The 13,702-nt window shown below is 37.0% G+C and overlaps 1 protein-coding gene across 6 annotated transcripts in view; it reads right to left on the reverse strand.

The window, feature by feature from the left end:
* Bltp1 (bridge-like lipid transfer protein family member 1) overlaps positions 1-13,702 on the reverse strand; it is a 192,073-nt gene that overhangs the window by 98,053 nt on the left and 80,318 nt on the right. For all 6 annotated transcript variants that reach the window (XM_076864403.1, XM_076864404.1, XM_076864405.1 and 3 more), the window contains exons 29-37: positions 12,747-13,584; positions 10,651-10,721; positions 9,970-10,143; positions 6,851-6,971; positions 5,410-5,556; positions 4,924-5,051; positions 4,425-4,624; positions 2,132-2,329; positions 1,184-1,395 (exon numbers count right to left, since the gene is read on the reverse strand). In XM_076864403.1, the coding sequence (XP_076720518.1) occupies positions 1,184-1,395; positions 2,132-2,329; positions 4,425-4,624; positions 4,924-5,051; positions 5,410-5,556; positions 6,851-6,971; positions 9,970-10,143; positions 10,651-10,721; positions 12,747-13,584 (2,089 nt within the window). The remainder of the gene's footprint in view (positions 1-1,183; positions 1,396-2,131; positions 2,330-4,424; positions 4,625-4,923; positions 5,052-5,409; positions 5,557-6,850; positions 6,972-9,969; positions 10,144-10,650; positions 10,722-12,746; positions 13,585-13,702) is intronic.

A 13,702-nucleotide genomic window follows, 5' to 3' on the forward strand; every position in this document is an offset into this window, starting at 1 on the left:
TAAAGGCCTACCGATATATATAGATAGATAGATAGATATAAAATTTATTTTTTAAAAAAATGTATGGCTAGTAAATAGCTCGGTGGTACAACTTCTGCCTTGTAAGTGCAACACCCTGGATTCAATCCCTAACACCCAAAAAAGTGTGCAAATAAAAATAGAAGTTTAATGTCTCAAACTACATTTCATCTCATAGGTTTTAGACCAGAAACAAGGAGCCAGAGATTGAGTATATAAAGATACAGAACTTGAGATTTTAAAAGGAGGGAAGGAGGGGTTTTATAGGAATAAACAATTAATTATCATAATGCGCAGGTCCAGGCAAACTAGGAACAAATTTGGTTTTAGACTGATTGGCACTTCTGGCACCTATGGCACATCTAAATGCACGAATGTAAAAAGCCACTGGGCACAGTTCTGTAAAAAGCTAGTGCCAAAAGCATTGCTGGTGGAAGGAGTGTCACTAAACTGTGGGTCTGGCCTATGAAACCAGTCAGGGAGTAGATCGACAGCAAGAAAAAGAGAGGAGCCAACAACAGAACCCCAGGGGACCTCATACACCAGGAGAAAGAGCTCCATGAGGAAACAGACCAAGACAAGACAGAGAACCCACAGAAGGGAAAGTCAGAATCCAAGGACTTTCAGGAAGGAGAGCAGGAGCTCAGAGAAAGCCCTGAACTGCTGTCATTTCAATACACGATAATAGAGAAAGAACCGCTAGGCTCTTCCCAACTATTTTCTTCAGTGTGTAGCCATTATATTTGTAATTTCCTTAAAAACTGCTAACCACCCAAAACATAAAAATAAAAAGTGACAACTGCCAAAGTACATCAAAACACACAAGGCCCATCTTTTAAAATTCTATTAATTCAACAAATGTTTATGAAGTATGTGGCATTTGCAGAATATTATGTAAACATTATGCTGGATATAAACTTATCTATGCTAAAGTTCAGACCACACAGCTTACTCAGTACAGAAAATAAACAAGGTGCTATGTAAGACTAAGATGGACAGAAATGTGCCACAGTCCTGGTACACTCGCCAGTGAGCTATCACACTGAGCAGACAGTATGAGTCCAAAACAGGGAAGACAAGCAAATACATACTAACAATTCTGATTTCAGAGTATAGCTTTCTATATTATTTTTCCAAAGCATTATTATGTTAGAAATTCACCAACTTGTTCATCTGAGACAGAGTTTCCATTTAAGTCTGAGGAAGGGCTTGTCCGGTCACATGGAAGATTATCATCAGAGACATCAGTATTATAGCCACTGCCAGTTGGAGAATCCGAAGAATTGTTGGATGTCAGCACTCCACCCCTTTCTGTGGCATTAGCCTTACCCATAATTCCAAAACTGTTGTATAAAACAGCACCAGACTGTCTTCCTCCTGTAAAAGGGGATTTATTTGTTAAGAACAGCAGATACCCATATTTCAATGCTGAACTCTACACTATCCGCTTAAAATTTCATAAAGATCATGTTTGATCACTAAGACTCTGCCCTTATCTATAAATGTGATGTTATGATTGAACTGTCAGGTAAATAACTATAAGCATATAACTACTAATACTAGTTACTACATTGGAACTAATATTAACTAATATAACCAATGACTATATCTAAAAATCTTACCACTATTCAATGCTCCTATTTTAAAATTATTCAATAACATTTAAGAAGATATATATATGTGTGTGTGTGTGTGTGTGTGTGTGTGTGTAACTCAGTATCTTTTTCTGAGTAAAGGATTAATAATATCTACTAAATCAAAGACCAACTTTTCAAAGATGCAAGTTTTCAAACAGCTGGGTGACTTTATATTTCACTTAGGAGGTTTTTCTGAAACACAGATTTTGTTGTTGTTGTTGTTCAAACACTGAGGTTTGATACGAGTGGACATTCTGCCTAGCTATGGATCATGCAGTGGAGGGAACACCTCACTTGAGCAATTGGGATAGGGTACCCACTCCGGGTAAATAATCTCAGACATCACACTACTTTCGGCTTTATTATGTGGATTCAGGTAACTCAAAGTCACAACTGTTTAAAATATTTCAGAAATAGGGGCCCCAACTGCCTCCCACTTAACCAGTTCAACAACAACAACAATTACAAAAGCTTGCCTTTTATGGTTAAATTTTCAAGTCCACATTCAAACATTATCCAACCCCATTTTTCTTGGCTGGGACCTATTCGAGTTATATCTGGAACAGCTTGCTGATCTGTTTCATCTACAAAAGTAAATTCATCCAGTTCTTCAAGAGTAAATAAAACCTTGGACTTCTCAAAAGGAATAGCAGTGATGGCACAGGTTCCAATGTCTATTATTAAGAGAACAAAATGAATATTTTTAAAGACAGATGGTTTATACTTAAATTTACACATTTGCCACAGTGGCTATCCTAAAAGGGTATCTTAATAATCTGCCAAAAAGACAGAAAAGTAAACAAATGAGCCAACTTTTAAAAGAATGCTACCTAAAAAGAAGATTCCATAATTCGTAAGTAATTTCTCAAAATTAGTATAAATCTGAAAGGTTACAGAGTACTCTAGATGTATAGTCAATAAGCTCCTAAATAATTCAGCTTCATGGTAAAGTAATTTAAACCATTTTTAATCATTTTACCATATATATATTTTAATTATCCAGCCTTAGGGAAAAACTATTTTCTAGGAAAATCACAGCTTCTCCTAAACAGCTTCTATTTAATCACTACAATTCATTAAAGATGTCCTGGTTCCATTGTTTACAGATACAAAAAGGAAACCACCATCCTCAGCGCCTGGGAGGTTTTATTATCTTATATCTTCTCATTTCTCTGATTACAGATAATGAACACAGAAAAGAAAAACTGAGAATATAAAAAAAAGAACACATATAAATTTACCACCCAAAGGTAACTTATTTATATTTGAAGTAAACACTTTCTAGCCCTTCAAAGATAATTTTGCAAACTTGGCTTTGGATCCTACTTTTCATATAGCAGGAAACCATGATATAATTTTCTCGGTTAACTAAAAATTCTTTAATTTTAATAGCTATGTATTATTCCATCCTATGTAAATACCTTCTTTGCACTTAAAATTTGAAAACCTTCCTTGTTTAGAAAGCAAATATTTGCTTATGTTTTCCTATACTTTTCTTATTTTTGAATTACTGATATTTGTCTTTAATCCCATGAATACTCTAATCTTTACCAAATAAGGTAAGGATTTAGCTTGAATTTCACTTTGATTTCTTGATCAGGAAATACAAATATATCAAACTTCCAGAATTTATGAAAAATGAATAACCCCTAACACTGCATTCAGACATCTAACTACTTCAACTCCCTATGGCTAGCAAATGTCATGAGATTACTAACAAATTTCTTACACACATATTAAGTAAAGACATTTACATTTTTCCTATATATTTATACAACAGTCCACCTGGGGATTTCATTGTGAGTTTTGTCTTTGATGAGAAGTACTTCTGGATGATGGATATCAAAAATGACTTAAGGTACTGCTTACAGTCTGAATACCACCAAGTACAAACTGGTTACCATCATTGCAAACACAGAGCTCGTAACATTCATGCCACTGTTTTTTTGTTTTGTTTTTGTTGTTGTTTATACCAATTTTAGGACTACAGATTTCAGATAGTTAATAATTTTCTTGCAATCCCTAGGTCAAACATTTTGGTCTCATACACAAAGATAGTGAAATAAGTCTTGAAAAAGTCCGAGTGGTCACATAGACCCAGAATGTAGACAGGAGCCATGAAACCTTCAGAACTTGCAGAATGCAGAGTGCAAATTCCAGGAACTCATTTGTTCATTCAGGAATGGTCATCCATCCCCAAGCAATCATCTCAAATAAGACTAACAAACTCATTTTTCCCCCTGGATCAAGTCTGACAAACTAAGGTCATTTAAACCTCAAAATGAGAAAACACATTAGAGCCCAAAATATTAAAATGCTACATATACTTCTTGTACTTACTAGGGACTTTAAGAGGAATGTTTATCACTTTTATTGCTGCCAGACATAAGTGCAGGCTATCTGGACTTTGCTAATACTGCAATTAATTAATCTTCATGAAATTCTACAAACAAGTCAAACAACTGACCACTCTCTTTTGTAATAGGCAAACAATTACTATGAAGAAAATACATAGGAGAAAGAAACATTCCTAATTTGAAGCCACATCATTTTTTTTTTTTTTTTACCAAAGTTTACTTTCCACTATACACCAAATTTGAGTTAGTGAGAAGTCAGATACCATGCCTTCCATGTATGTAGAAATGCATTTCTTTTCCTTATATAATATTCAAATTGTAGCAAATTCAAAGGGAAAACTCATGTTCTCTGTTGAAAACTCTTCTTATGTTTTCACACGCCAAAGAAAACCCTATATGCGGCAGAGCTTACCTGCTGTGTCAAGACCCCTGAGCTGACCATGCACTCGATGAACATGTAACTTGGCAGCAATTTCTTTCCCTTTTTCTGCTCCAGCATTTGATCTGAGGGATCCAGATGACTGAGGTTGCATCTTAGTGGCATGAACGTATCTATCAAAATTTGTTGTTTTACTAGGGTCTGCATTATTTGAGGTCTCCTCAACTACACCTCTTTAAAAAAAAGAAAAAAGCATATATAAATGATATAGTTCTGTGAAAATATTTAACTAAACGGCTTTCTTAAAAAACCACTCCACTATTTTAACTAACTTAGTATTAATAACAAATTACTCAATGTTCACTGAAAACTATTAATAAATAGAATACAAACTTTTTAAAACACACTTTTCTAATCTGTGAGTCCAAAACAGTTTTAACATTATAATTCTCAGAAATGTATTAAAAAGATGAAATCAAGTCTTATGTTTGTATCTAGGAAATTGATCATGTCTCAATAAATTCTGTCTTACCTGTTCATACGAACTTGTGTAGCAATCCTGTCAAAACACAATGCCACTAGGGACACGTGAGTCACACTTCTACTAGGAGCTGTAGGTGGAGACTCTTCCACTGAGGCTTGTAACAAACATAAGTTTACCTATCACACAAAATATCACAAACTTGAGTTGTAAAATCAAAAGTTATTTCTTAACCATAAAACACTTGAAAAGGAGTAGCTACAAAGATGAACGGCACAACTATGCACTGGAAGATAAGGAGGTCATAAATTCCCAAAGAGGAATAGTAATAAATGTTTTATGGGGAGGACATGAAACATTTTAAATACTGCTCAATATTCTACTTAAGTAAGCCATTTATAATATATTAAATCTATATTATATCATCAAAGGAATAAAATGTTTTTGATTTTATCAACTCTATAATACCACTCACTCTGGTAAATGCAAAGCTCTATTTTTCCAACAATTTTTTTTTTTTAAACATTCAAGTGTTACCTTTGGTATGCTAACATTAGCCTGTAGACCCTTAATTGTTACATTATCTTGTTTCATTGTAAGATTTGTCTGTGCTTGTCCTTGATTAGTTGTTCCTATTGTAGGCTGTTCAGTTTTTGTTCCTCGGACATCTTGTTTGGACGATAACTAAAATGAATGAAAACAGAATTATTTCCTAGGCCTTTCACAATTTCTACAGCATCCACAATAACTTCTTATTCATTGAGCACCCAGCCCTATCTACATGCCAGCTACTGGTTCAACACTCCATCCTCAAGTCCAAACCTTGGAAACAGCTAGGCATGGTGGTGCTTGCCTGTAATCCCAGCAGCTTGGGAGGCTGAGGCAAGAGGATCACAAATTCAAAATCAGTCTCTGAGATTAAGCAACACTGTCTCAAAATAAAAATTAAAAAGGGCTGGGGATTTGGCTCAGTGGTTAAGCATCCCTGGGTTCAATCTCTGGTGCCAAAAATAAAAGAGAAGAGGAGGAGCTAGGAAACAGACCAGCAGCTATAAGGTCAAGAAAAGTCATCTATAGTCAAGAGAAATAAGTCTACAGAGAGACAGAACCAGATAGTAATACATTTTTTTTTTAGGATCACTAAACTCTACTACTGGCTTGAAGATAGATCTGTTCTGATGACTGACTCCTTGTTGGTTGGGAACTATTCCAATTTACATTTTTCCATATTCCTCTATCCTACCTATCACATAAATGTCAATATATAATGACTAATTGGTTCACTAAAAATATAATCAGTCACACTTTTACCTCTTCTCTGCTCCCTAATCCAAATATGATACAGATAAGCTGAATGCCAAATGGAATCACCAGAAGATCACAGGATCTGACTATTAAGTAACTAGCTTCATGGCTAGAGCCATGGCATGCACAGGCTGTCACACACCAGGAGGCCATGACTTCATGCAGGACAATGTGATGTCAGAGTCAGCTGATGCAGAGGAAAGTGAAACATGAGCATCTTTGCTTCTTAAAAAAGTAAGGTACCTGTCCTCAAGAATAGTCTTTCCCTGAGGACCAAGGGTCTTCAGAAAAGCCTCAGATCTAAGGTACTTCAAAATAAAAGAAAAAAGCTCCATTTCTCTTTTTTTTTTTTTTTATTTTTTGGAGTTACAGATGAATAGCATGCCTTTGTTTCTTATTTTTATGCAGTGCTAAGATCGAACCCAGTGCCTCACAAGCACAAGGCAAGCACTCCGCCACTGAACTATAGCCCCAGCTCCCTTCATTTCTTAAATAGGCACTATTATTCCTATTTCATCATAGTACAATGATATCAAGGCTTTTGAACATGTCCACGTGGTTCCATTTAACTTGCTAACAATCTCTTCATACATCCATATTTCCCAAGTTTGGATATTCCACACACATGATGAGGACTCAATTTTCTAAGCCCATTAAAATAAAAGGCTCTTACATTTTCTGAGAAGGTAGTCTTGCTATTTTGGACTGCTTCCCTAAGGACTTTGGCATGGAGATCATCCACAATTGCAGCTGGATGTCGGGTACTAGCACAGTGAACCATAGCTTCAATGTATCTGAGGAAAAAAGGTAAATTAAAAATTTAAATATTATTTAATATTATGACCTAATTCATCAGTGAAATCAGGCATTTGTATATTTACAACTCTTCAATGTTGAAATAAAAATGCCTCAATCACATTTTTTGAAATTACACAAGTGAGACATTTATGAGCTTCTACCTCGTTGGCCCACCAAGTAGGCAAAGCTCTCTAATTTTTAGAGGAGCCAGTCTTAGTGCTGCTCTTCAATCACTCCTTTTCTTTAACCAATACATAAAAACACGAGGATTATACGTATTATTAATGCTGTAACATGTGTTGTTTCTGTACACGTATATGTTGTATAATGCCAAGGTTAAACCCTTATCTCCTTAGAAATCCATCATTTCTCTATGGTAAAAACTGTCCAACTCCGTGCAGCTTTCTGAAACGCACAGCACATCGCTGTCACCTGAAACCACCTGCCTGCCGTACAGCACAACACCATCGCGTCTTGCTCCTGTCCAGCGGTCACTCAGGGCCCCTTGATCGGCCTTGCCTCTCCCCCAGTCCCCCTGACCTCTGGTGACCAGCTTTCTTCTCCTTCTCCGAGATCAGTTTGTTGGTTTCACATCTGAATGAGACCAGCGGAACTTGTGGTTCTGTGCCTGGCTCCCTGCACTCAACATAAAGTCCTCCAGTTCCATCCGTGGGGTCCCAAACGACAGGACCTCCCTTTCCTACAGTGGCCAGTACTCCACTGTGTACGTGGACCACACTGTCTGATCACTCAGGCTGTTCTGTCCTTGACTGCTAAGAATGCTGCAGGGAACCCGAGAATGCAGCCGTCCTTGGACACACCGACTCCCTCGCCTGACACCACCCTGCAGTGGGGCTGCTGGATGGCAGGGTGCTGGTCTTTAATTCTGTGAGGACCCTCGTGGTTTCCGTAACACCTGTGCTACTGCACATTCCCACCCACAGGTGCAAAGCTCCACTTGTCCCCACAGACCTGCAGGCACTCACTACCCTCCATGATGGTCATTCTTACTGGGATGAGGCGAGATCGCACCATGGTTTTGATCTGCATTTCCCAGGGGTTAGTGAGGCTGACCTTTTTTCATATACTTGTGGGCCAGAGGTACTCTCAGAAAAAAAAAAAAAAAAATGCCTATTTAGATACACTGCTCATTTTTAAACTGAGTTATTTATGTTCAGCTGCCACGTACACTCTGGATTTCAGTCTTGACAGGTGTGTTTCCTCCCACTCTGCAGGCTGTGTTTTCACTCTGTTGAGTGTCTCCTTTGCTGTGCAGAGACATTCACATTTGCTTCTGTTTCCTGTGCTCTTAAGAGTCTTGTCCAAAAGCTACCTACCCATACCAGTGTCCTCAAGCGTCTCCCTGTTCTTTTCTAGTAGTCTCAAAGTTTCAGGTGTCACATGGAAGTCTCCAACCCATTCTTAATTGATTTTTTATAACCGGTGGGTTTTATTCTTTTATCATCTCCTGAAGATTTCCTATATTCCTAATTTGTCTGAGATCTCCTGAGAATCTTAACAATTTAAATTATCAAAGAAAACTGTGCCTTTGCAGAAAAGGAAGACCTTCATGAGAACTGATCCCAACTAAACCCTCTCTCTCCCTAACACTCAGCACTCAGCATTTCCACACAACTCTGCATTCCACTTCAGCTTTGTTCACTTTAGTTTTATAACCCTAGGAAGACTGCAGGATGCTTGCAAGCAGAACATCTATCATTTCCTCTTATTCTTTCATTAACTAGATGGGAATTTGAGATAATAACTAGTTCCTGAGTATCTGGCCACTAACCCAATGCAGATAGATAGATAGACATCAATAGAATAATCATTACGATTTAATTATTTGGTTGAGAAAGTAACAAATGATCATTAAAACACAGACTTTTTTAAACATACATCCATTTTTTTACTCAATCAAAAAAGCTACCAGTGTTCACAGCTTTCACTAACACCAACACCACCTCTAGCCCACCAAGCTCCAGCTGAAGGAGAAGGGGGATAAGTAAGAAGGTCTTTCTATCATGCTAAAGCAGACAGCCTGCAAATGGACCAGTGGTAAAGCACCCAGGAAAACAACTGGCTACAAAAGCCGATCTCAAGAATGGACCCTCTACTACTGGAGGGGTGAGGAAATACATCTGACAAGACTGATCAAGTCCACTGAACTTCTGATTCATAAACTCCCCTTCCAGCGTCTGGTGCAAGAAATTGCTCAGGATTTCGAAACACATCTGCACTTGCAAGGCACAGCTATAGGTGCTTTGCAGGAGGCAAGTGAGACCTATCTAGTTGGCCTTTTTGAAGACCCCAACTGTGTATTAATCATGCCAAATATGAAACAATTATGCCAGAAGACATCCAACTAGCATGCTGCATACACAGAGAACGTGTTTAAGAATTCACTACCATGGGAAACATTTCATTCTCAAAAAACACTTTTTCTCTTCTTCCTGTTATTGGTAGTTCTAAATGTTAGATATTTTTTTCCATAGGGTCAAAAGGTACCTAAGTACCTAAGTATATAATTGAGAATGAAAAAAACAGGGGACAGAAATCAGGTATTGGCCATTTTTCCATTTCCATTTGGGTGTGAATTTCTAATATAAATTCGAGACATAAAGCATTAACGCAGTCAAAATGTTTCAGTGAACAAGTTTCAGCAATCCAACTGTATAACAATTATAGATAAAACTGTTAAGATTTGTTTGGACAATGCCAGCACCAGGATTTTTTTAAACAAGTAAAATTCTTATTGATGGCAAGTAAGTGGGGTTCTTAGCATTTTTGTCATACAGTAGATTCCAGGCATTCACTGTTAGAAACTAAGTCCATGTCTTTAATGTTGTCTGTCTTCTGTGCTGTTCCTGTAAGTTTGCTACTAAAATACATTGAACTGTATCCAAAAAAAATTATGAAACAATCTCCTATGTAAACATAAATATACCATGATGTCATTTCAAAAAGTAACAGTTGCATTTTGACACAAAGTACCTGTCCACAGCTTCGGCCACCAGTGGAGTCAGAACAACGTCCACAGTTCCCTTTACTTCAACTATGGCCGTGGTTCTGGTCTGAGAGACGGGCTGATCCAGTGTCCACTCTTCCGTTAACGTTTCATCATCTGTATTATCAACAGTTTTCTTTTCCAGTGGAGTATATGGTGTACTGTGCCATTTAATAAGCAAAGCATATATTTAAGAAGGACCAAGAACAAGAATAGAAGTAGGAACTTCCATAAGATGAGGAAACATTTAAACTGCATTTATTTTGGTGAAAAGTCATGGAATTGCACTTGATATTTCACATTCCAAATACTTTTCAAAGACTGGCCAATGAGGTACTAAAATACAAACGCTTAAAGATGGCTAATATATTAAATGAGATAATCATTTTAAAATGTATTTACTTAATGAAGCTGTTCTAAAATAAGAAAAACTTAGTCCCCAGTTTTCATTTGCCACACTATGGCTTTCATAGCATGTTTTATAGTCATACTACAAATGCTTTTAAATACAGCCAAAGCCATGACAAACAAAAAAGCTTAATTTGGGGGGATAATTTGTTTTAAAATAAGGCCTGACCTCATCAAGAATGGTTATTACTCAGAATCAATTCCACCTCTCTCATAATCAAGGAATACTGATTTCAAACTTACATGCCATTTTTACTTACTTTGAAGTCGATCCTGAAAGTTGCATGCCTCTGTCTAGCAAAGAATTAGCTGTGAGACCCTGTTTGATAACCTATAATAACATAAGGTATTAGTCTATAATTTTAATATTATTTCTCTAATTTAATGGCATTAACAGTATAGTGAACATCCATATACTTTGTTAATAGCATTTTGATATATCCAACCTGAATGTCTAACCATTTGAAACAATCACAGAAAATACCCAACTTCATTCCTGTTTATGTAACTGTATGGCAGAGTAAAGCTGTGAGGGTTGAGCAATGAAGAGGAATACAACAGTATTGCAAATTCTTTTCCTCTACAGATGTTTTACATGGAGAGTTTCTGAAGCTCATTGTGGTCTTCTCCTAGCACAACCAATTTTTTAGATGTTTTTACTCATGCATTATACTTATTCATAATATTGGGGTTCATTATTACAGTCAAACATGTGCAGAATATAATTTGCTCCACTTCAATTAGTACAAAGCAAAAGAGACCCAGAGAAACATTAAGATTGTAGGAAAAGATAGACTTGTATTTTATATTCATAAAAGATAAAATAAATAAATGAATCTAACCAAACTGAACCCTAGTAAATGCCAATTGGTTACTTAAATTTAATGGAGAAAACATTATGTTCTACATTTGAAGTTGTTTAAAGAATGAATTCCTTGACTCATCTTCTCCAGAGATTTGCCTGCTTAGCCAAACTAGAAATATGTTTTGTAAATACTGAAAAACCCCTATCCTGTCAAGTACTATTCTGCACACGTGTACAATTCAGTTTTATACAGAAAAAAGTCATATACTGACATATTTCTTCATGGAACAAAAAGAACATTTTTAAATTCAGTAAGAGAAGTTTATTTTGGACAAGATAATAAATGGGCAAAATTTAAAACCAAAGCTTCATAACTATCACTTAAAGTTTCTTACTTCTGTATACCACTCAAATGTCCATCGCTGGCAGGACCTCTGTCATTACTACTGTGCCTTGACCCCAAGCCTTTGTCATCTCCTAGACAAACCACTTTCATGACCTCCTAAACCACCCCCGAGTCCTCTCCCAAGGACAATTTAATTCTACTTAATAGCCCAAGTACACAATAGCACATCTGTTTCCTCAAAGCTCTCAAGTTTCCCAACGCAATTAAAACATCAGAACTCCTGGTGCCACGGTCTGCAAGAACTGGACAACCTGGCCCTTGTTTAGACTTCTGCACTCACTGTTTCTCACTCACACCAACCCTTTCCCACAGTAGGGCCTCTACCTGAAATGCAGGGTCTCCCCCAGTCCTCTCATCCACAAGTCCTCCTCATCTACCTTCCATGTCAATATCATCTCAGTAGCTCCTCGCCATCATTCTCTAATCCAGCAGCCTTTGATTATCATAACAACCTTCTTGGTTTGAAACCAAATTCTAACCTGTCCATCTACCAGCTGTATGTCTCCCACCTCTCAACTAGAAGCTCCATGTCTGTTTCCCTCGCCGCTGTACAAAATGCCCAGCACAAAGTAAAATGTAATATCTGAATCAAGAAGGACTGAATACACTAAAAGTTAGACATTAAATACATATCTACACACATATATATAAATGTGTGCATGCAGAAGTACATACTACCTAAGATTCCTGAACATCATTCATCAGTTCTATGTTTTATGCTTAATTTTGGTCTTTAATATCCTAAAATTTTCCCTTATAATTCTTCATTCTAAAAGTAGTTTTCATATTGGGTATTATAGCTGAATTTATTTTGAGATGTTTTGAGTTTTATAAAGAATGCCAAAATCTTATTTTTAAGATGCAGAACTATGAATTCACAGAGAAATAGTTGATTCTAACCTTAAGAGTAGTACATAATGTGGACAGATCATATGTTAATTTACCAGATTAATAAAATCTTAAACCATTGCTCAATTTGCTTAAGTTCATAATACTCATCAATAATCCTGAGATCTAACTGTTATACATGAAGCTACAATTTAAGAAAGTCTACCCAAAATGACTGAATAGTTCTGAAAACAACTTCTCAAAAATCTACTTTTCTGAATAAACATGTTGCTAAAAACTAATGATTTGATGTATACCTTAAACGTTGGCACAGAAAGCTGTTCAAATGATGAGGAACTTTCTTCACTGGTTGGTGTATCCAGATCAAGGGGACGATGCAATGAGGATTTAGAGGTCCTTTTGTTGGTTGGGTGCTTAACTGACCAATTAATTACCTGAAACTGAGTAAGGTAAGTCTGGTAACAATTCATCACAGGTTGCTGAGAAGTGATCTGTTCACTCTCCACTGGTTTCTCACCTTCCACAATATATAGATGTTCTACAACATCATCTTCTCCACCTAATGCAGAAACAAATGAAGCCTGGGAAGGATGAGTTTTGAATGGCAGAGTTGGAGGGTCTGGAACGCTTTCTCCGTGGCCAGTAAGTGGCCCTTCTACACTGTGATAGATGGAACCCCTACTGTAGTCTATCTGCTGTGCTTGCTTTTTCTTCTTTTTTCTGCCAGGGTAAGTACCAGGGCCTTCATCACTGCTAATGGGCTCCAATTCCTCAGCTGCAGAGAAGTAGGCTTCACTATCAGCCATTGACATGCTAGAATCCATTGATCGATACTGATGAAACGAATTAGAGTCTGCCGATGGTGTGTATGGGAATGAACCAAAACTTCTCCTCTGCTTTGGCGAGTCTAGTACATTCTCGTCACTCCGAGAGACATCACTACTAAACTGAACTCCAACTGTAACAGGCTGTTTGTCTCCATAAAAAGCAGCAGTAAGACTCTTAGTACTTCCAAGTCGGGTGGAACACACTGAGGCTTGTCGCTTCAAAGGAGATCTAAGAGGAGACTGACCTACTGATTTATCCTGAGTGTTAGGAGACACAGGGCTGTTTCCTGAAATTTCTGCAGGAATGCTAAAACAGAAAGCAAAACTATCAATATTTTCAGTATCATATAATGTAAGCATAAACAGAGATCACCTGTATAATCTTTTTAGTGATTCTGCATTTACAAATAAAAGAAAATCTGAAA

This window comes from Callospermophilus lateralis, chromosome 8, assembly GCF_048772815.1.
Source record: "Callospermophilus lateralis isolate mCalLat2 chromosome 8, mCalLat2.hap1, whole genome shotgun sequence".
NCBI lineage: Eukaryota > Metazoa > Chordata > Mammalia > Rodentia > Sciuridae > Callospermophilus > Callospermophilus lateralis.